At 43.8% G+C, this 23,203-nt stretch overlaps 1 protein-coding gene and 1 long non-coding RNA gene across 5 annotated transcripts in view; one reads left to right on the plus strand and one right to left on the minus strand.

Moving 5' to 3' along the window:
* LOC139027782 (uncharacterized) overlaps positions 1–23,203 on the minus strand; it is a 663,342-nt gene that overhangs the window by 506,955 nt on the left and 133,184 nt on the right. The gene's annotated exons all lie outside the window — the stretch shown is intronic.
* The window catches only part of nrxn2a (neurexin 2a), a 365,106-nt gene that overhangs the window by 132,387 nt on the left and 209,516 nt on the right, over positions 1–23,203 (plus strand). For 3 of the 4 annotated variants that reach the window (XM_070443705.1, XM_070443701.1, XM_070443703.1), the window contains 5 exon segments: positions 3,740–3,901; positions 9,910–10,351; positions 11,053–11,436; positions 13,095–13,298; positions 17,158–17,184. In XM_070443705.1, coding sequence (XP_070299806.1) covers positions 3,740–3,901; positions 9,910–10,351; positions 11,053–11,436; positions 13,095–13,298; positions 17,158–17,184 — 1,219 coding nt within the window. 4 annotated transcript variants of the gene reach the window in all.

Below are 23,203 nucleotides of genomic sequence, written 5' to 3' on the forward strand. Positions count from 1 at the left end.
CCCGCGCTGCCTTTTCAGCGGAATGTTGTGGGGGGGTTCCGCTAGCGGAACGTGTGTCCTAGAAAGGTTKATTTGCAAAYATMTCTTTAAACCTGTTTTCCCTTTGTCATTATGGGGTATTGTTTTAGATTGCTGAGGATTTGTATTTATTTCATCCATGTTAGAATAAGGCTGTAACGTAACCAAATTTGGAAAAAGTCCAGGGGTCTGAATACTTTCCTAATGCACTCTATGTCCATCTATCTGATTTGATCTAGTACTGAACTAACAACCATTTGTGTGTCTGACTCTAACGTCCTTACTAAAAGAACCCCCTTCCCTCTCACCCCAACCTGCATACAGACATTCTCTCTTCATTATCCCACCCCTACCCTCAACCATACTTCCCATAGACAGAACAATCCTATACTTACAAACCCTCTCATGCACTTCCCTGCATACATTTGGCTTTTCCTTGGATAGCTTCCAGTTACCTCACTGACATGCCGTAGAGAGAAATGCACCTCTTGTGGAAACTTTTTTTTTTTAACAAGCTCTGGTGGTCCGTTTTCACAAGCTGGATTCCTCTTCTAAACAAAATAGCTCTTTCTTTCTATTTTGTCTCTCTCAATTCAATTCAAGAGGATTTATTGGCATGGGGAACATGTGTTTACATTGCCAAACCAAGTGAAATGGATAAACTAAAGTGAAATAAATAACTCTTGTCTCTCTCTCGCTATCCCCAATTGCTTTCTCTCTCACACACCCTCAATCACACACTCTCTGACACACACACACTCTCTGACACACACACWCTCTSWSACACACACACACACACACACACACACACACACASWCACACACACACACACACACACACACACTCTCTCTTTGACTCGCTCTCTCACAGACACACACACATACACACACACACTTTCAACAACTCCCTTGTTCATCCTTGCCTACAATTGAAGCTACAGATTCATTACAGCTCTAAACAGAAACAGCAGACATAAAAATGTGTTGTCCTTTAATGAGGGAAGTACATTTAAAACCAGGAAACACCAATAACTAATGTTCAGAACGGGGCAATCCCTCAGAGTGGGTGGGTGCTTATATTTGTATATTTTTTTGTGCARATCCCACTCTACTTGAGACACCCGCCTGAGCAATTAGTGTTATGTGCTTAGCTCAAGGACACAGAGTGCAGGTGGCTGGGCTTCGCTTTTCTCAGAGGACCTCTGCGAAACATAGTATTTGTCAGTCAGCAATAATGGTCTTCAGAATTCACATAATATTATTAGGCCTACAGTACACAACACGCTGCTCGCGACTCCTGGCGGCAGTAAAAACGCCATCGCCATCTGCGCCCAGTTTTTATTCATTCTAAACACAAAAGCTTTTCTGGGGTTCTCATYCGCTTACAAAGATGTTTTGGATGCAGTAATTGTTAGCTAGAATACTAACACTCATTGATATAGGCTGTAGCGAAAGCTAGCCAAATAGCCTTTTTACTGGTTAGTGTTTTTAAGTATAATGCAGTTGATTTGCGATGATGGCACAAACATAATAAGCAGGACATTCATACGAATCTTAAAATCCAATTATAATCCAAAAGTGGTGTGAAATGCACTCATAAGCAACATGTAAATAGAGGCTTTTTTGTCTGCCATTTTATAAGAACCTTGTTCTGCCACCAATTTGCGCGCATCACCCTCGTGTGGCAATGTTTGCAAACACAGAAAGGGGTCTATTCCTCTCTAGTGTATTGAACTTGCAGGTTACTAATGTATCCAAATGTATCTCTCTGGCCCACTTGGTTTTGTTGATGAAACAAGGATAACACAGACCCTGCCTCTTGTCAACGATTAGCCAGCGATTTCAAAGATGATCACGTGACACATGATCACGTCTGATGGGGGAAACTTTGTGAGAGTTGACCAATCCACGCAGGGTTGTGTAAACCACGTGCTGTACAGCGCAAGGTTATTATAGGAAACGAAAACTAAAAAAAGAAATAATTAACAACCCTTTTAAAAAAAAAAAAAAAACTATACTGAAACTATTATATTTGACAGTTTTTTTCCCCATAAACTTTTGGCCAAAATCGAATGGGGTTTCAAGATTTTTATTCTAATGGGGGTTTGCACGCTTCTGAATCTGGCGGGTAAATTCTGCCAGAAGGCAGTGTTTCAAATAGGCCTAGCTTGTGCATCCCTATCACTAGCTAACTAGTAGATATGTATATATATACACACTAAACAAAAATATAAACGTAACATTTAACAATTTCAAAGGTTGTACTGAGTTACAGTTCATACAAGGAAATCAGTCAATGTAAATAAATCATTAGGCCCTAATCTATGGATTTCACATGACTGGGGATACAGATATGCATCTGTTGGTCACAGATACCTTAAAAAGAAAGTGGGGCGTGGATCACAAAACGAGTCAGTATGTGGTGTGACCACCGTTTGCCTCATGCAGCGTGACACATCTCCTTCACATAGAGTTGATCAGGCAGTGGAATGTTGTCCCACTCCTCTTCAATGGCTGTGCGAATTTGCTGGATATTGAAGGGCTCTGGAACACGCTGTCATACACGTCGATCCAGAGCATCCAAAACATTCTCAATGGGTGACATGTCTGGTGAGTATGTAGGCCATGGTAGAACTGGGACATTTTCAGCTTCCAGGAAGTGTATACAGATCCTTGCGAAATGGGGCCGTGCATTATCATGCTGAAACATGAGGTGATGAATGGCACGACAATGGGATCTTGGCACGGTATCTCTGTGCATTCAAACTGACATTGATAAAATGCAATTGTGTTCATTGTCTGTAGCTTATGCCTGCCCATACCATAACCCCACCGCCACCATGGGGCACTCTGTTCACAACGTTGATATCAGCAAACCGCTCGCCCAACAAACCGATTTGCCATCTGTCCWTTACAGTTGAAACCGAGATTCATCCATGAAGAGCACACTTCTCCAGGGTGCCAGTTGCCATTGAAGTTGAGCATTTGCTCACTGAAGTCCGTTACGACGCCGAACTGCACTCAGGTCAAGACCCTGGTGAGGATGATGAGCACGCAGATGAGCTTCCCTGAGACGTTTTCTGACAGTTTGTGCAGAGATTTTTGGGTTGTGCAAACCCACAGTTTCATCAGTGGTCCAGGTGGCTGGTTTCAGCCTATCCCGCAAGTAAAGAAGGCGGATTTTGAGGTCCTGGACTGGCGTGGTTACACGTGGTCTGTAGTTGTGAGGCTGGTTGGACATACTGCCAAATTTTGTAAAACCATGTTGGAGGGGGCTTATGGTAGAGAAAGGAACATTACATCCTCTGGCGGACATTTCCGATGATGAACTACTGTATCTGTCATGGAATGGGTGTCATCTCAAGTTCACATCTACAGACATACTTAGATATACTGTATAATATTGTACTGAAATCCAAAATATTGATGGAATGATTATATCATAATTCACTTGTCATCAACCCTCCCTATCTGTCGAGAATCGAYAAAAAGTAGGACGCTTCTGAGAATGGCTGGGCCCTCCAACTGCACTCATGACTCTTACAGCTAAGAATTCAAACAAATTTAAAGGCCAGCATTTAACGCAAAAACATAGCAGTYCATTGTTTCATTTGATGTTGAATTCAAATTCTTTCCACATTTCCCTTTTTGTCTCTTTCTCTCTGTTCTCTCTTTCCTCCTCCCACTTTCTCCATACCTCCATTTCTCTCTGGCCGCCCAGGTGACTGTCTCTGTGGATGGGATCCTGTCCACCACCGGCTACACCCAGGAGGACTACACCATGCTGGGCTCTGATGACTTGTTCTACATTGGGGGGAGTCCCAACACGGCTGACCTCCCTGGCTCCCCAGTCAGCAATAACTTCATGGGCTGTCTCAAAGACGTAAGTACTGGTCAACTGCTCTCATCAGGGACTGATCTGGGAATACACACTGTCATAGGGCTTTTGTTGAGCTGTGTTCACATTCACAAACACCATTCACTTTGTAACATGACAGATTTTTTGTTGTTGTTGAGGAATGCGTCACTTGGAATTTAGATGTTCAACCTCCCAGTGCATCACACAGGAAGAACATACCACGTTTATATTTATACATTTTTTCAGTTGCTAGTTAATGACAGATTGTAATGTGTGAACACATGCAGTGCTCTAAGTGTTTAGATGTGTAGCCATAGAGTGAGCCATAGCTGTGAGCCATAGCTGTGAGCCATAGCTGTGAGCCATAGCTGTGAGCCATAGCTGTGAGCCATAGCTGTGTGCCATAGCTGTGTGCCATAGCTGTGTGCCATAGAGTGAGCCATAGCTGTGTGCCATAGCTGTGAGCCATAGAGTGAGCCATAGCTGTGTTTCATTTGCATACCTCTGCATATCACCTGGCATTGTACAGTATGGTAATTGGTCAGGTATGAATGTAGTTATGGCCTTGAATTATACAATAGCATGTCTACCTGTATATGAACATCAGACTTTCTATTCTGTTGAATAATGCAGGTTCTACTCCCCCCTCCCGTTGTGACCTTCCTATACCCCCCCCCTCTCTGCCATTCTCTCTTTGCGCCTCTCTCTCTCTCTCTCTCTCTCTCTCTCCTCTCTCCTCTCTTCTCTCTCTCTCTCTCTCGCGCACTCTCGCTCTCTCGTCTCTCTCCTCTCTCTCCGCCATCGCTCTCTTCTTCTCTCTCTCTCTCTCTCTCTCTCTCTCTCCTCTCTCTCTTCTCTCTCTCTCTCTCTCTCTCTCTCCTATGTTTCTCCTCCCTCCTTCTCTCTCTGACAGAGCACATGTGTAATGAATACTGTGCCAGTGTTAGTGAGGTCTTAGCTTTACCCATCCTGACAGCCAAATTAGACATTGATCTTCTTCATGGATTCCCAGGCTGCACGTCCCTCCCTCTGTCTTTGTCTAGTTGACCCCTTCATTTAGTAATAATGTCCACCTCTTCATTGATTGAGCAGTGCTTCTCAATGTCCTGGTTTCCTAAAGTGTTTTTTACAGGATCCTAATAACAATATACTGATACACAGTAAAATAAATCAAGTACTGTAACATTCATTGTGTAATAGATATTGGTGGACTATACTGTATATCAGGGCTAGGATGGGTCTGAAGGGAATTACTGAATAACATACATTTGATAACAGGCTGAACAATATACAGTGGGCTTTACATTGGGATCCAAAATATTGGATCCCTTGGTTAAGATTAGCAAAAAAAGACAGCATAAAATAAATAATACAAATACTGAGCTATATAGTATGCTACATTTTTTTTTTTCAAGTTATATAATTTTCTACCAATACAATTGCTCAGAGAAAGATATTTTGTTTAACAAGTAATGCAAAGAAATCTAAAAAAGATAGAGGTCAAAATGGATCTCCTGTTTTCAATACTCCAGCACCTTCCCCTTACGAGGATAACGACACTGAGCCTTTAAAAATATATCACCGTTGGCAGCTTCAGAGTTGCAAAGAAAAAGCCATATCTCAGACTGGCCAATAAAAAAAAAGATTAAGATGGGCAAAAGAACACAGACACTGGACAGAGGAACTCTGCCTAGAAGGCCAGCATCCCGTAGTCGCCTCTTCACTGTTGACGTTGAGACTGGTGTTTTTTCGGGTGCTATTTAATGAAGCTGCCAGTTGAGGACTTGTGAGGCGTCTGTTTCTCAAACTAGACACTCTAATGTACTTGTCCTCTTGCTCAGTTGTGCACCGTGGCCTCCCACTCCTCTTTCTATTCTGGTTAGGGCCAGTTTGATCTGTTCTGTGAAGGGAGTATGTTGTATGAGATTTTCAGTTTCTTGGAAATTTCTCGCATGGAATAGACTTAATTTCTCAGAACAAGAATAGACTGACGAGTTCAGAAGAAAGTTCATTTGAGCCTGTAATCGAACCCACAAATGCTGATGCTCCAGATACTCAACTAGTCTAAAGAAGGCCAGTTGTATTGCTTCTTTAATCAGAACATCAGTTTTCAGCTGTACTAACATAATTGCAAAAGGGTTTTCTAATGATCAATTAAATTAGCCTTTTAAAATGATAAACTTGGATTAGCTAACACAACATCCATTGGAACACAGGAGTGATGGTTGATGATAATGGGCCTTCTGTACGCCTATGTAGTATATTCCATTTAAAAAATCAGCCATTTCCAAGAACAATAGTCATTTACAACATTAACAATGTCTACACTGTATTTCTGATCAATTTTATGTTATTTTAATGGACAAAAAAAATGTGCTTTTCTTTCAAAAACAAGGACATTTCGAAGTGAGCCCAAACTCTTGAACGGTAGTGTATGTGTATCAGTAATTCCCAAAGAAACCTCCTAGCTCTGAAACTATGTAGTCCTCCAATATCTATCACACAATGTTACGCTGTAACAGGCATCAGGAGTCTGTATCAGTATGATTGATACTACCAAAAACGAGAGAGATATTGAGTGTCATTCTGACATTTTTACTATTTTGTACTTTTCCCACCTATGGCTGAAGTTGACTCTCCAACAATTGCATTTTTCATACTGTGGTTCACTTCTTATTTTTCTCATGAGATGTATTTTTTGGCCTGGCGATTACTGGTAATGGTATTGTGTGAATCCAAGCTGCTGCCTGGTGTATTTTGATTCAGAGAGACACTAAAGTTATCACCCTGAAGCAGGGCGTCAGTCAGGTTTTGACTGCAAGTGCCGTTGGTGTGAAAATTAAAAACATGTTCAGCTGTGCTGCCTCCATCTGCACACAGGAACAGTGTACATGTAACAGACAGGCAGACACGCAGGCAGACAGAGACAGACAGGCAGGCAGGCATGAAGACAGGCAGGCAGGCATGAAGACAGGCAGGCAGAATTGTTAAAAAACCACAACATGCACTTAAAATTAACCTTACAATTAGCAGTGTTGGGCGATTTGGAAAGTTGGTCAGTAAATAATATAATAATTCTCGTAGGAAAGGTTTTCATCTTTAGCTCACAATCTGTGGATAATATACGATTAGAAACATTCAAAAATGATGTAAAACATCACAGCACAATTGAAAGATACATGGCACATGGAAACCAAACGAGGGTGGTCTATGGTGATAGGTGGGATGGGCTGAGAGTGGCTGAGGGGTGGGATTAAAGAGCTTATGTTTGGTAATGTATTATTGTTATGTAACTGCTTTATATAAAAGTACCATGTACAGTTGAAGTCGTAAGTTTACATAAACTTAGGTTGGGGTCATTAAAACTTGTTTTTTTCAACTCACCTCCACAATGTCTTTGTTAACAAACTATAGTTTTGGCAAGTTGGTTAGGACATCTACATTGTGCATGACACAAGCAATTTTTCCAACAATTGTTTACAGCACAGATTATTTCACTTATAAGTCACTGTATCACAATTCCAGTGGGTCAGAACGTGTACATACACTAAGTTGACTGTGCCTTTAAACAGCTTGGAACCAAATTGTCATGGCTTTAGAAGCTTCTGATAGGCTAATTAACATAATTTGAGTCAATTGGAGGTGTACCTGTGGATGTATTTCAAGGGCCTACCTTCAAACACTCAGTGCCTCTTTGTTTGACATCATGGGAAAATCAAAAGAAATCAGCCAAGACCTCAGAAACTAAATTGTAGACCTCCACAAGTCTGGTTCATCCTTGGGAGCAATTTCCAAACGCCTGAAGGTACCACATTCATCTGTACAAACAATAGTACGCAAGTAGAAACACCATGGGACCACGCAGCCATCATACCGCTCAGGAAGGAGACGCGTTCTGTCTCCTAGAGATAAACATACTTTGGTGTGAAAAGTGCAAATCAATCCAGAACAGCAGCAAAGGACCTGTTAACATGCTGGAGGAAACAGGTACAAAAGTATCTATATCCACAGTAAAACGAGTCCTATATTGACATAACCTGAAAGGCCACTCAGCAAGGAAGAAGCCACTGCTCCAAAACCGCCATAAAAACCCCGACTGCGGTTTGCAATTGTACATGGGGACAACAGATCGTACTTTTGGAGAAATGTCCTCTGGTCTGATGAAACAAAAATAGAACTGTTTGCCATAATGACCATCGTTATTTTTGGAGGAAAAAGGGGGAGGCTTGCAAGCCAAGAACACCATCCCAACCGTGAAGCACGGGGTGGCAGCATCATTTTTGGGGTGCTTTGCTGCAGGAGGGGACTGGTGCACTTCACAAAATAGATGGCATCATGAGTAAGTAAATTATGTGGATATATTAAGCACATCTCAAGCCATCAGTCAGGAAGTTAAAGCTTTGTCGGCAAATGGGTCTTCCAATGGACAATGACGCCAAGCATACTTCCAAGTTGTGGCAAAATGGCTTAAGGATAACAAAGTCAAGGTATTGGAGTGGCCATCACAAAGCCCTGACCTCAATCCCATAGAAAAATTTGTGCAGAACTGAAAAAGCGTGTGTGAGCAAGGAGGCCTACAAACCTGACTCGGTTACACCAGCTCTGTCAGGATGAATGGGCCAAAATTCACCCAACTTATTGTGGGAAGCTAGTGGAAGGGCTACCCAAAACGTTTGACCGAAGTTAAATAATTTAAAGGCAATGCTACCAAAATACTAATTGAGTGTATGTAACTTCTGACACACTGGGAATGTGATGTAAGAAATATAAGCTGAAATAAAATCATTCTCTACTAATTATTCTGACATTTCACATTCTTAAAATAAAGTGGTGATCCTAACTGACCTAAGACAGGGAATTTTTACTTGGATGAAATGTCAGGATTGTTGAAAAACTGAGTTTAAATGTATTTGGCTAAGGTGTATGTAAATTCTGACTTCAACTATATGTAAAATTATACATGAGCAGAAAAGCTGTAAAAAAACACGTAAAGATTATTTGTCCTCCGAAGAGTGGGGTGGTGGAGGGGTAAAAAACATGAAGACAGGCAGGGCAGCATGAAGACAGGCAGGCAGGCATGAAGACAGGCAGGCAGAGCATGAAGGACAGGCAGGCAGGCATGAAGACAGGCAGGCAGGCATGAAGACAGGCGGCAGGCATGAAGACAGGAGGCAGGCATGAAGACAGGCAGGCAGGCATGAAGACAGCAGGCAGGCATGAAGACAGGCAGGCAGGCATGAGACAGGCAGGCAGGACATGAAAGGCAGCAGACATGAAGACAGGCAGGCAGACATGAAGACAGGCAGGAGCATAGACAGGCAGAGCAGGCATGAAGAACAGGCAGGCAGGCATGAAGACAGGCAGGCAGGCAATGAAGACAGGCAGGCAGGCATGAAGACAAGCAGGCATGAAAGCAGGAGATGAAGACAGAAGGGCAGGGCAGGCATGAAGACAGACGGCAGCAGGCATGAAGACGGCAGGCAGCATGGAAGACAGGCCATGGCAGGCATGAAGACAGGCAGGCAGGCATGAAGACAGGCAGGCATGCATGAAGACAGGCAGGCATGCATGAAGAACAGGCAGGCAGGCATGAAGACAGGCAGGCAGGCATGAAGACAGGCAGGCAGGCATGAAGACAGGCAGGCAGGCATGAAGACAGGCAGGGTGGCAGACAGGGAGATTATCTTTATGATCTGATGTTTTGTATTCAGTCATGTATTCTGTAATCTATTCAGTCATGTATTCTGTAATGTCTGGAGTGGATGTCTAGTAATGATTAATGGCATTATGTATATTGTTGTTTGAAGTATGACTGTAAAAAAATATATACAATTACACAGTGGAATCTTTTGTCACATTTCATAGATAGAAACCGTTTCAATGAATAACAAATTGTTGATTGAATTTTAAGGTTTGGTATTGAGTACAATTGCAGAAAAGAGTGAGGAATGAGGTCAATAACAGGACAGTAAGTGGTCTCTCTGCAGCCACCCACTCAGTGACAGTCCTGTCCCCTGTTCCTGTCCCTATAGGTGATTTACAAGAACAATGAGTTCAGACTGGAGCTGTCTCGTCTGGCTGCAGAGCGGGACCCTCAGGTCAGTGTTCACGGTGACCTGACCTTCCGCTGTGAGGARGTGGCGGCCCTGGAGCCGGTCACCTTCGACACACCCGCCMCCTACCTCACCCTGCCCAGGTGGAACACCAAGAAGACCGGCTCCATCTCCTTTGACTTCCGGACCACGGAGCCCAGCGGCCTGCTGCTGTTCAGCCACGGGGACAGACGTCTGCGGGACCCAGACAGACAGCCGGACAGGCAGGCCAGGGCTGATTACTTTGCCATGGAGCTAATGGATGGCTTTCTCTACCTMGTGATGGACATGGGCTCTGGCACCATCAAGATGAAGGCCAGCAACAAGAGGGTCAACGATGGGGAGTGGTGCCACGTGGACTTCCAGAGGGAGGGGCGTAAGGGTGAGGGGAAGCACACATGATGGTTCTGATAAGCTCTGATTGGCCTGTTAGGTGTGATTGAATAAYGCTTCAATCAGTGAGCCTAATGGGGACATGTCCCATAGTGAGATGACAAAGTTTCTGGCTTGTGAAATTACATTCACTATAACTATACAGAGACACTCATATTTTAGCTTACTTTAAATGTTTCTTTGCTGCAGTCAGAGATGCTGTGTGCATATCCAGTTTTAATTACAGTCTTATTTTTAGCAGTTATAATCTATGTATGACATTTCATAAATTGCCTTAACCTATTTTGCAAGTGGCCAATTATACTGTCACCTACCTCATGTGGGGAAATGTCTGTCCTCATTAGCCGAGCCCAGTGATTCCAGCCGGTTTGCTTACAGCTTATTGGTAACAGAGGATTATGCTATGACAAAGACCTGAGACATTCTTCTTCATTAGTCATTCCACAGTTTTACACCTGGTATACGTTGTGGATATCCTCTTCTGTTTGATGTTATATCCCAATGAATAGCTAGAACCACTGTGTTTATCACATCCTCCAATAGCAACACAGGAACTCACACTCTCACTTTATCTTCCCACTCCTCCACCAACACTCATTACTCACACACACCTGCACATCTTCACAAACACACATACAGTGAGGTGAGACAGCCTTGATACTAGTTGACTCACTCTGTTTTTTCCTTCAGGCTTCATCTCGGTGAACAGCCGCAGCACACCATTCTCTGCGAATGAAGGCAATGAGATCTTAGACCTGGAGGGGGAATTGTACCTGGGGGGTCTGCCCGAGGAACGCCAGCGCCTCATCCTCCCCCCAGAAGTCTGGACGGCCCCCCTCAACCTGGGCTACGTGGGCTGCATGCGGGACCTGTTCATGGATGGACGGAGCCGGGACCTGAGGAGACTGGCAGACATCCAGAGTGCCTCTGGAGTCAGCAGTTTCTGCACCAGGGAAACTCACGTCAGGTGTGGCAGAGACGTCTGTGGCAACGGTGGGCAGTGCCGTGAGGGCTGGAACCGTCATGTGTGTGATTGCACCAGCACGGGCTACCTGGGTCCCAACTGTGAGAGCGGTGAGAGAGAGGGACAGCGGGTTGGGGAAACTGTGAAAGCGGTGAGAGAGAGGGAAATAGCGGGTTTGGGGAACTTGTGAAAGCGGTGAGAGAGGGACAGGGGTTGGGGAAACTGTGAAGTGTCGGGAAAACAGGGACAGGGATGCGGAAACTGTGATGAGCAGTGAGTAGAGAGGGGACAGTGGGATGGGAAACTGTAGAGAGTGGCAGGAGTGAGACTGTAGGGTGAGGACCCGGCGGCTATGGGGAAACTGTGAGAGAGTGAGAGAGGGACAGCGGGATGGGGAATACTGTGAGCAGTGAAGGGGACGCGGGATGAGGAAACTGTGAGAGCAGTGAGGAGGGACAGCGGGATCCTGGAAACTGTGAGAGAGTGAGAGAGGGCAGCGGGATGGGGAAACTGTGAGAGCAGTGAGAGAGGGACTGCGGCATGGGGAACTGTGAGAGCAGTGAGAGAGGGACAGCGAGAGGGAAATGTGAGAGAGTGAGAGAGGGGGCGGGATGGGGAAACTGTGTGAGCAGTGAGAGAGGGAAGCGGGATGGGGAAACTGTGAAGCAGTGAGAGAGGGACAGCAGGATGGGGAAACTGATGGGAGAGGGACAGCAGGATGGGGAAACTGAGAGCAGTGAGAGAGGGACAGCGGGTGGGGAAACTGTGAAGTAGTGAGGAGGGAAGCGGGATTGGGGAAACTGTGAGAGCAGTGAGAGAGGAGGCAGCGAGGATGGGGAAGCTGGTGAGAGAGGGACAGCGGGATGGGGAAACATGTGAGAGCAGTGAGAGAGGGACCTGCGGGATGGGGAACCTGTAGAGGGAGAGGGAGGGGGATGGGAAACTGTGAGACAAGTGAGAGGGACAGCGGATGGGGAAACTGGAGTAGAGGGCAGCGGCGATGGGGAACTCTGAGAGTGAGAGGGGACAGCGGGATGGGGAACCTGTGAGAGCGTGAGAGAGGGACAGCGGATGGGGAAACTGTGAGACTCTGAGAAGGGACAGCGGGATGGGGCCTGTTTTGCTCCCGGTTGAAATGATACCGCAAACTTTTAAAAAGTTTTCAGACATTTCATACAGACAATGTAAATTAAATCACATTTATGTGAGTCATTCAAGGGGTAACTTCCCACTTCATTAGTGATCTGTTAGTGAAGTGGCAGTACGTGAGGAATACATTGCTGAATTGCATCTCACTGCTGAGTATCAGTGATTCATCAGTATTGCGGTGGGCTCTCCATAAGTCTAAATCACCCTGCATCTACCACATAGATCTTTCTCACAGAGAGGAGAGGAACCCCATTGTGAAGCCATTTGGCTGATAACATTGAGGGATATAAATGTAATCCTCATCCTATTTGTGACCTGAATAGAAATCTATGACAAGAGGATGATTAGAGAGGCATCACATAACAGAGCTGTGTGGTGTATTACAGGCTTTTCCTGCCATCTAGTGTTGCTGCAGGAAACTGACCAACAGACAGACATGGAAAAACACTGTTAGATGTGGTTCAGCAAAGATCACATCTTACATTGAATTCTTCATTTATTCTGAATCATGTGCTTATTCAGTGTTGAGTGTATAGGAAAAGGTTCTGTACTGTACGGGAACATTTGTGACCAAAACATTAGCTAACCCTGTTTCTCTGTCTTTGGGTGTCACACACAGAGGCCACGGTGCTGAGCTACGACGGCAGCATGTACCTGAAGGTGACGCTGCCAGTCAGCATGCACACGGAGGCCGAGGACGTGGCGCTACGCTTTATGTCCCAGAGGGCCTTTGGGCTGCTGTTGGCCACCACCTCCCAGGACTCAGCTGACACCCTGCGTCTGGAGCTGGAAGCGGGCCGGGTCAAACTCACCGTCAACCTGGGTAATGCTAACAACACTAACTCTAGGCCTTTGAGTGCTCGCGGCTTCTCAGTGAGAGTGATGTAATGAGAGAGGTCTTGTCCTACTTACCCTTTCTTCTCTCTATCATACACATCATCTATGTACATCTCTCTATCTCCTCTGTGTTCTCTCCCTGTCTCTCTTCCACTCTCTCTCTCTCCCCCCTGTCTTTTTCTCTCTCCCTRTCCCCCTCRCTCTATCTCTCTGACCCATGCCCAGGTCAGTCGCTAGCTAATCCATCCCCCAACCCTTTCAGCCCTTCAACGGCCTGTGTGTCTGCAGTCCTAGGAACAGACAGTCAGAGAGGCCAGKTCACTTAAAACATACAGTACTGTACCATCATGACACAAACAGTACCGGTCAAGAGTTTGGACACACCTACTCATTCAATTTTTTTTATAAAAAAAAAAAAAACTATTTTCTACCTTGTAGAATAATAGTGTAGACTTCAAAACTATGAAATAACACATATGAAATCATGTAGTAATCAAAAAAGTGTTAAACAAATCCAATTATATTTTAGATTTTACATTATTCAAAGTATAAAATATACTTTGATTTGTTTAACACTGTTTTGGTTACTACATGATTCCATATGTGTTATTTCATAGTTTTGATATCTTCACTATTATTCTACAATTTAGAAAATTATAAAAATAAAGAAAAACCCTTGAATGAGTAGGTGTGTCCAAACGTTTGACTGGTACTGTACATTGTCATGGTGTACAACAGGCCCAGTACGTCTGTAGGTAGTCAGTCTGGTCCTTGGCTGTTTGTATCCACTGCTCTGTGATGGTTGACAGCTCCAGAGCACACCTCAGCCACACTAGCAGTATGTAGTAGTACATACTGTAGCCTTTATTGCAGGTTATGGTAAGCCATAATGACTATGTAGCTATTCTGTTATTCAGAGAGCAGAATGMTGAGGAGAGATGTTCTAGTCTTCCATAGCGGGAAGTAGGGGCGCTGAGGGTGCTGCAGCACCCCCTGATGTTTTGTTTTTAAATAATATATAAATATTATTTCCACCAAATTTGTGCACTAGGCCTTTATTACCGTATGAGCGGGAAAAAACACTTGTCAGCAGAGTGGAGAAAACTACTTCTCTCTCCTTCAGTGTGGCTGTGACTATGCAAACCAGCCCTTTCCTTAGTTCTATACTATGTTTGGAAATGTGGTGTGTGTGTGTGTGTGTGTGGTGTGTGTTGTGTGTGTGTGTGTGTGTGTGTGTGGTGTGTGTGTGTGTGTGTGTTGTGTATGTGTATGTGTATATATATATATATATATATATATATATATATATATTACATACGGTATATTATATATTTTATTATATATAAACAGAATTATCACATTTACATACCGTACCAGTCAGAAGTTTGGACACACTCTACTTATTCAAGGGTTTTTCTTTATTTTTACTAGTTTCTAAATTGTAGATATAATAGTGAAGACATCAAAACTATGAAAATAGCAGATATGGAATCACGTAGTCACCAAAAAAGTAGATTTTACGATTCTTCAAAGTAGCCACTCTTTGCCTTGATGACAGCTTTGCACACTCTTGGAATTCTCTCAACCAGCTTCAACTAGAATGCTTTTCCAACAGTCTTGAAGGAGTTTCCACTGAGCACTTGTTGGCTGCTTTTCCTTCACTCTGCGGTCCGACTCATCCCAAACCATCTCAATTGGGTTGAGGTCGGTTGATTGTGGAGGCCAGGTCATCTGATGCAGCACTCCACCACTCTCCTTCTTGGTAAAATAGTCCTTACACAGCTTGGAGGTGTTTTGGATCATTGTCCTGCTGTAAAACAAATGATAGTCCCACTAAGCGCAGACCAGATGGGATGGGGTATCGCTGCAGAATGCTGTGGTAGCCATGCTGGTTAAGTGTGCCTTGAATTCTAAATAAATCACTGACAGTGTCACCAGCAATGCATGCCCACACCATCATGCCTCCTCCTCCATGCTTCACAGTGGGAAACACACATGCCGAGGTCATCTGTTCACCTACTCTGTCTCACAAAGACATGGCGGTTGGAACCAAGCAAACCAAAGTACAGATTTCCACCGGTCTAATGTCCATTGCTCGTGTTTCTTGGCCCAAGCAAGTCTCTTCTTATTATTGGTGTCCTTTAGTAGTGGTTTCTTTGCAGCAATTCGATCATGAAGGCCTGATTCACACAGTCTCTGAAATCCTTGAATGAGTAGGTGTCCAAACTTTTGACTGGTACTGTAAGTATTCAGACCTTTTACTCAGTACTTTGTTGAACACCTTTGGCAGCGATTACAGCCTCAAATCTTTTTGGGTATGATGCTACAAACTTGACACACCTGTATTTGGGGAGTTTGTCCCATTATTATCTGCAGATTATCTAAAGCTCTGTCATGTTGGATGGGGAGCATCACTGGACTGCTATTTTCAGTTCTTTCAGAGATTCAAGTTCAAGTCCGGGCTCTGGCTGGGCCACTCAAGGACATTCAGAGACTTGTCCCAAAGCCACTCCTGTGTTGTCTTGGCTGTGTGCTTAGGGYCGTTGTACTGTTGGAAGGTGAACCTTCGCCCCAGTCTGAGGTCCTGAGCGCTCTGGAGCAGGTATTCATCAAGGATCTCTCTGTACTTTGCTCCATTCATCGTTCCCTCGATCCTGACTAGTCTCCCATTCCCTGCCGCTGAAAAACATCCCACAGAATGATGCTGCCACCACCATGCTTCACCGTAGGGATGGTGCCAGGTTTCATCCAGACTTGACCCTTGGCATTCAGGCCAAAGAGTTCAATCTTGGTTTCATCAGACCAGAGAATCTTGTTTCTCATGGTCTGAGAGTCTTTAGGGGGCTTTTGGCAAACTCCAAGCAGGCTGTCATGTGCTTTTTTACTGAGGAGTGGCTTCCATCTGGCCACTCTACCATAAAGGCCTGATTGGTGGAGTGCTGCAGAGATGGTTGTCCTTCTGGAAGATTCTCCCATCTTCACAGAGGAACTCTGGGGGCTCTGTCAGAGTGACCATAGAGTTATTGATCACCTCCCTGACCAAGGCTCTTCTCCCCCGATTGCTTAGTTTGGCCGGGCTGCCAGCTCTAGGAAGAGACTTGGTTCCAAACTTCTTCCATTTAAGAATGATGGAGGCCACTGTGTTCTTGGGGACTTTCAATGCTGCAGAAATGTTTTGGTACAATCCTGTCTCGGAGCTCTACGGACAATTCCTTTGACCTCAGGGCTTGGTTTTTGTTCTGAATTGTGCTGTCAACTGTYGGACCTTATACAGACATGTGTGCCTTTCCAAATTATGTCCAATCAWTTGAATTTACCACAGGTGGACTCCAATGAAGTTGTAGAAACATCTCAAGGTTGATCAATGGGAACAGGATGCACCTGAGCTCAATTTCAAGTCTCATAGCAAAGGGTCTGAATACTTATGTAAATAAGGTATTTCAGTTTGTAATACATTTGCAAACATTTATAAAAACCTGTTTTSACTTTGTCATTATGGGGTATTATGTGTAGATTGATGAGGGGGAAAAATGGAATCCATTTCAGAATAAGGCTGTAATGTGGAAACGGGGAAGGGGTCTGAATACTTTCCTAAGGCACTGCACATTACTGGTTCTCCTGAGTGTAGTAGAGAGGTAACGTTACCTCCCTCAGCTCGTATGTTAGTGGGTGCTGAATGGTGGCTATGGTGAGGAAAAGGCTGGTTTTGACTCTGGAGCTTGTCCCCGGATGGTGGTCTCTGTCTAAAGAAACTGCAGAATGTACCTTGAAGGATGTGACATTTTTACTTTATCTTCTTTTATATATAATTTTTTTTATCTCACCATCTCTCTCTCTCTCACCAGATTGTATCAGGATAGACTGTAACCTCAGTAAGTTACTCCTATCATGTTTACCTCTACTTCAGAACAACTGTATTCTATACCTCACTGTCTGTTTTACTTTTAATGCTGTTAAATGAATTTAACATTAGCCATATAAAATATTTATSCCCATGAAGCACAACAATCACATGGTTGTCTTGAAAATGTAAGGGACTGCAAGGAAAGTATCAAATACTGTATAAAGCTGAACATCCTTTGGTAAACTCATCCTCTAAGCAACACATTTCAGAATAACAAAATTATCCCTTGTTCTTTACAACAGAAAAAGACCATCTGTTTATGGGTACTCAGTGCTTCTCATAGAGACGACAGTGGCAGTAGCTCCCAGTCCCTGCTACTAACTTCACGCAGTAATATACTTTACCACCAGATGGCAATATACCATTGGGCTTTCGGGGAGAGGGGGGGGGTGACCTATTTGAACTGTTGTCCTTACAATTGACTTTTTCAAATCAATTTATTAGGATTCAAGGAAAGATGCATGTAACTACTTAGTTTTTTATGTTGGTCAGTACAGGTATAAACCTTCTTTACTACGGGCAAGAAGATCTGTTCTACATCTACTTTCCTTCAATCATTTTATACAGGTGAGACCGTGACAACAGATTGTGTACAGAGTTTTAKCTTAAATAGCAACCTTAAGTATGTTGCTGCATAGTTGTCCTATGAATTTAGATGGATTGAAGTTTAATGGCAGTAAAAAAAATAAACATCTTAATTGACTTTAAACAGACAAAATTAGCCAGTAGTTTAACTAAATTATAGTCAATTAGAGCCCTCAACCATCTGGGAGAGCCTCTCTTTAGGCCAAAACGTGTTTTGCATTTTAAACATGCTATGAATTGACCACTTACAAGCACCATTTTAACACATAATTGGAGTTATGCTAGGAGGTAAGCATAGAGAGAAACCGGCACAATTTACAAAACAGAAGGGGGGGAAAAATGTATGGGTGGATGTTGCCCAATGTAGGCCCAAAGCGGAGGTTATCTGTTGTATACAGTATAGGCAGTGGTAACAGTCATAAATAAGAAACACCACAGGTACCTGACTAGGTCATAATGGCTCCCACCTTTTCCCCACCATGTTGTCTCAGGCTGATTGCCTCAGCCAGTGTATAGAGGGGTGTACACTCTGCCGCAGGGTATTCTGGTGGGGAGCTGTCCATGGTCCTGATTGGCTCACCAAGGTGCACTGGCTTCGTAAGGCCTTCTGCAACCGACAACATACTAGTATCACAAACATGTTTACAGTAGCATATAGTAAACCGCACTTATTAAGTGAAATAGAGATCTTATATTTCAGAAGGAGAACAGTCATCGAGAGGGCATTAGCGGTTACAGTAGGTACATAAACACAAGTAGAACAGTCACGAGAGCAATGCGGTTACAGTAGGTACATAACACAAGTAGAACAGTCATCGAGGAGCAATGCGGTTACCAGTAGGTACATAACAAAGTAAACAGTCATCGAGAGCAATGCGGTACAGTAGGTACATAACACAAGAGAACAGTCATCGAGAGAGCCAATGCGGTTACAGTAGGTACAATAACACAAGTAGAAAACAGTCATCGAGAGCAATGCGGTTACAGTAGTGACATTAACACAAGGGTTAGAACAGTCATCAGAGCAATGCGGTTCACAGAAGGTACATAACACAAGAGAACAGTCATCGAGAGCAATGCGGTTACAGTAGGTACATACACAAGAGAACAGTCATCGAGAGCAATGCGGTTACAGTACGGTACATAACACAAGGAGAACAGTCATCGGAGAAGCATGCGGTTACAGTAGCGATACATAACACAAGGAGAACAGTCATCGAGAGCAATGCGGTTACAGTAGTACATAACACAAGGAGAACAGTCATCGGAGCAATGCGGTTTACAGTAGAGTACATAACACAAGGAGAACAGTCATCGAGAGCAATGCTACACTAGGTACATAACACAAGGGAAACAGTCATCGAGAGCAATGCGGTTACAGAGTGTACATAACACAAGGAGAACAGTCATCGAGAGCAATGCGCGTGTACAGTAGGTACATAACACAAGGAGAACAGTCATCGGAGAGCAATGCGGTTACAGTAGGACATAACACAAGCAGAACAGTCAATCGATGAAGCAAGCTCGGTTTTACAGTAGGTACATAACACAAGGGGAGAACAGGCCTGGACGAGCAATCCGTTACTACAGTGAGGTACACTATATAACACACACACAAAAACACGTTGCAAGTTCTAATGGAATAGACCAACCAATGTTGGACTACATATTGTCGTAAGTATACTTTCATCTAAAAAGGATACATTTGTTTTACAAAATTAGCATGTTTTTATTTGCATCAATAGCTTGCATGTTCAAAGTCTCAACTCAGCAATTATGTAATGTGTCATCATCATGCATTTGAGGCTAGCCTTATTAAAATCATAACAATCAAATACTCTGGATACAATGGACCAAGGAGAGGGCTTCTTTAAATCTAATAACGCCCTAGAATTTCTCCCCAGCTTCTCCACTAAGCCTGGGTAGCCTAGTGAGGCTAAATAAAAGTCAACTTCAAACGATCTCTAATCAGYAAACAGAATGTAAAGCCTACTATGCCTACAGTATATCAAGACAGAATCATCATCACAATGCTGCACAGGGACATGTCATTTTCTGTAATGTAGAGAATAACTGTGTGCATTCATTTTCCTTTAATAATCAGCATTTTAAAAACYAATTAATCTAAACTTTTGCCTTATTCAAAGTCTGGTGTAAATTGTYTGTTTATGTCAATGGGATTTTTGTGTGAACAGTTTAGATATAATTGTGCATCTGTGTGAAAGGGGTAATGTGTCTCACGGTCTTTAGGGCATGTGCAATGCAGAAGGCAAACTTAAATGTGCAAAATCTGGTGTTGGTTTACTAATAGGTGATACAAAATTAAAGTTGCCCAAAAAAAAATGAAAATGTTTTAACAGAACACTGAAAGGATATTAAACCTATGCAGCTATCCCTGCCAAAAGACAGCTGGGGTCTACCAGGCTCTGACCAGCCTCCCATTCAAACACTGGCAAATAAGAGCAACAATTACACACAGGTATATAGGATCTCCTCCATGGCCACACCTCGGAGCATACCAATGTGGCCCACAATCTAGGCGGACAAATCTAATTACACTCAGTAAAAAAGATAGAAACTGGCCAAACACCATAATATAGCATTCTCAACAGCAATTATCCATGTCTTAAGCATGGTTAATAGTTAATCAATGGAAGATAAACATCATTTCAACATACAGTGCCAGTCAAAACTTTGGACACACCTACTCATTCAAGGTTTRTCTTTATTTTGACTATTTTCTACATTGTGAATAATAGTGAAGACATCAAAACTATGAAATAACACATATGGAATCATCTATTATTCAGAGAGCAGAATGGTGAGGAGAGATGTTCTAGTCTTCCATAGCGGGAAGTAGGGGCGCTGAGGGTGCTGCAGCACCCCCTGATGTTTTGTTTTTAAATAATATATAAATATTATTTCCACCAAATTTGTGCACTAGGCCTTTATTACCGTATGAGCGGGGAAAAACACTTGTCAGCAGAGTGTAGAAAACTACTTCTCCCTCCTTCAGTATGGCTGTGAATATGCAAACCAGCCCTTTCCTTAGTCTATACTATGTTTGAAAATGTGTGTGTATGTATATACACTGCTCAAAAAAATAAAGGGAACACTTAAACAACACAATGTAACTCCAAGTCAATCACACTTCTGTGAAATCAAACTGTCCACTTAGGAAGCAACACTGATTGACAATACATTTCACATGCTGTTGTGCAAATGGAATAGACAAAAGGTGGAAATTATAGGCAATTAGTAAGACACCCCCAATAAAGGAGTGCCTTTATTCTGCAGGTGGTGACCACCTGCCTCTGTAACCACTTCTCAGTTCCTATGCTTCCTGGCTGATGTTTTGGTCACTTTTGAATGCTGGCGGTGCTTTCACTCTAGTGGTAGCATGAGACGGAGTCTACAACCCACACAAGTGGCTCAGGTAGTGCAGCTCATCCAGGATGGCACATCAATGCGAGCTGTGGCAAGAAGGTTTGCTGTGTCTGTCAGCGTAGTGTCCAGAGCATGGAGGCGCTACCAGGAGACAGGCCAGTACATCAGGAGACGTGGAGGAGGCCGTAGGAGGGCAACAACCCAGCAGCAGGACCGCTACCTCCGCCTTTGTGCAAGGAGGAGCAGGAGGAGCACTGCCAGAGCCCTGCAAAATGACCTCCAGCAGGCCACAAATGTGCATGTGTCTGCTCAAACGGTCAGAAACAGACTCCATGAGGGTGGTATGAGGGCCCGACGTCCACAGGTGGGGGTTGTGCTTACAGCCCAACACCGTGCAGGACGTTTGGCATTTGCCAGAGAACACCAAGATTGGCAAATCCGCCACTGGCGCCCTGTGCTCTTCACAGATGAAAGCAGGTTCACGCTGAGCACATGTGACAGACGTGACAGAGTCTGGAGACGCCGTGGAGAACGTTCTGCTGCCTGCAACATCCTCCAGCATGACCGGTTTGGCGGTGGGTCAGTCATGGTGTGGGGTGGCATTTCTTTTGGGGGCCGCACAGCCCTCCATGTGCTCGCCAGAGGTAGCCTGACTGCCATTAGGTACCGAGATGAGATCCTCAGACCCCTTGTGAGAGCATATGCTGGTGCGGTTGGCCCTGGGTTCCTCCTAATGCAAAACAATGCTAGACCTCATGTGGCTGGAGTGTGTCAGCAGTTCCTGCAAGAGGAAGGCATTGATGCTATGGACTGGCCCGCCCGTTCCCCAGACCTGAATCCAATTGAGCACATCTGGGACATCATGTCTCGCTCCATCCACCAACACCACGTTGCACCACAGACTGTCCAGGAGTTGGCGGATACTTTAGTCCAGATCTGGGAGGAGATCCCTCAGGAGACCATCCGCCACCTCATCAGGAGCATGCCCAGGCGTTGTAGGGAGGTCATACAGGCACGTGGAGGCCACACACACTACTGAGCCTCATTTTGACTTGTTTTAAGGACATTACATCAAAGTTGGATCAGCCTGTAGTGTGGTTTTCCACTTTAATTTTGAGTGTGACTCCAAATCCAGACCTCCATGGGTTGATAAATTTGATTTCCATTGATAATTTTTGTGTGATTTTGTTGTCAGCACATTCAACTATGTAAAGGAAAAAGTATTTAATAAGAATATTTCATTCATTCATATCTAGGATGTGTTATTTTAGTGTTCCCTTTATTTTTTTGAGCAGTGTATATATGTATATGTATATATATAAACAGAAATATCACATTTACATACAGTACCAGTCAGAAGTTTGAATACACCTACTCATTCAAGGGTTTTTCTTTATTTTTACTATTTTCTAAATTCTAGAATAATAGTGAAGACATCTAAACTATGAAATAACACATATGGCATCATGTAGTAGCCAAAAAAGTGTTAAACAAATCAAAATAGATTTTAGATTCTTCAAAGTAGCCACCCTTTGCCTTGATGACAGCTTTGCATACTCTTGGCATTCTCTCAACCAGCTTCAACTAGAATGCTTTTCCAACAGTCTTGAAGGWGTTTCCACATATGCTGAGCACTTGTTGGTTGCTTTTCCTTCACTCTGCGGTCCGACTCATCCCAAAACATCTCAATTGGGTTCAGGTCAGGTGATTGTTGAGGCCAGGTCATCTGATGCAGCACTCCACCACTCTCCTTCTTGGTCAAAATAGCCCTTACACAGCCTGGAGGTGTGTTGTGTCATTGTCCTGTTGAAAAACAAATGATAGTTCCACTAAGCGCAGACCAYATGGGATGGCATATTGCTGCGGTAGCCATGCTGGTTAAGTGTGCCTTGAGTACTCGAATCGACTTTATTCAATTATATGCACAAGCCTAACTCCAAACCGAAACACAACTGGAGGGAGTTGAACGCACGCTGCATGAGCCTTCAAATAATTTCACACATTTGCGCGCGCCC

Source organism: Salvelinus sp. IW2-2015, linkage group LG5, assembly GCF_002910315.2.
Source record: "Salvelinus sp. IW2-2015 linkage group LG5, ASM291031v2, whole genome shotgun sequence".
Taxonomy (NCBI): Eukaryota; Metazoa; Chordata; class Actinopteri; order Salmoniformes; family Salmonidae; genus Salvelinus; species Salvelinus sp. IW2-2015.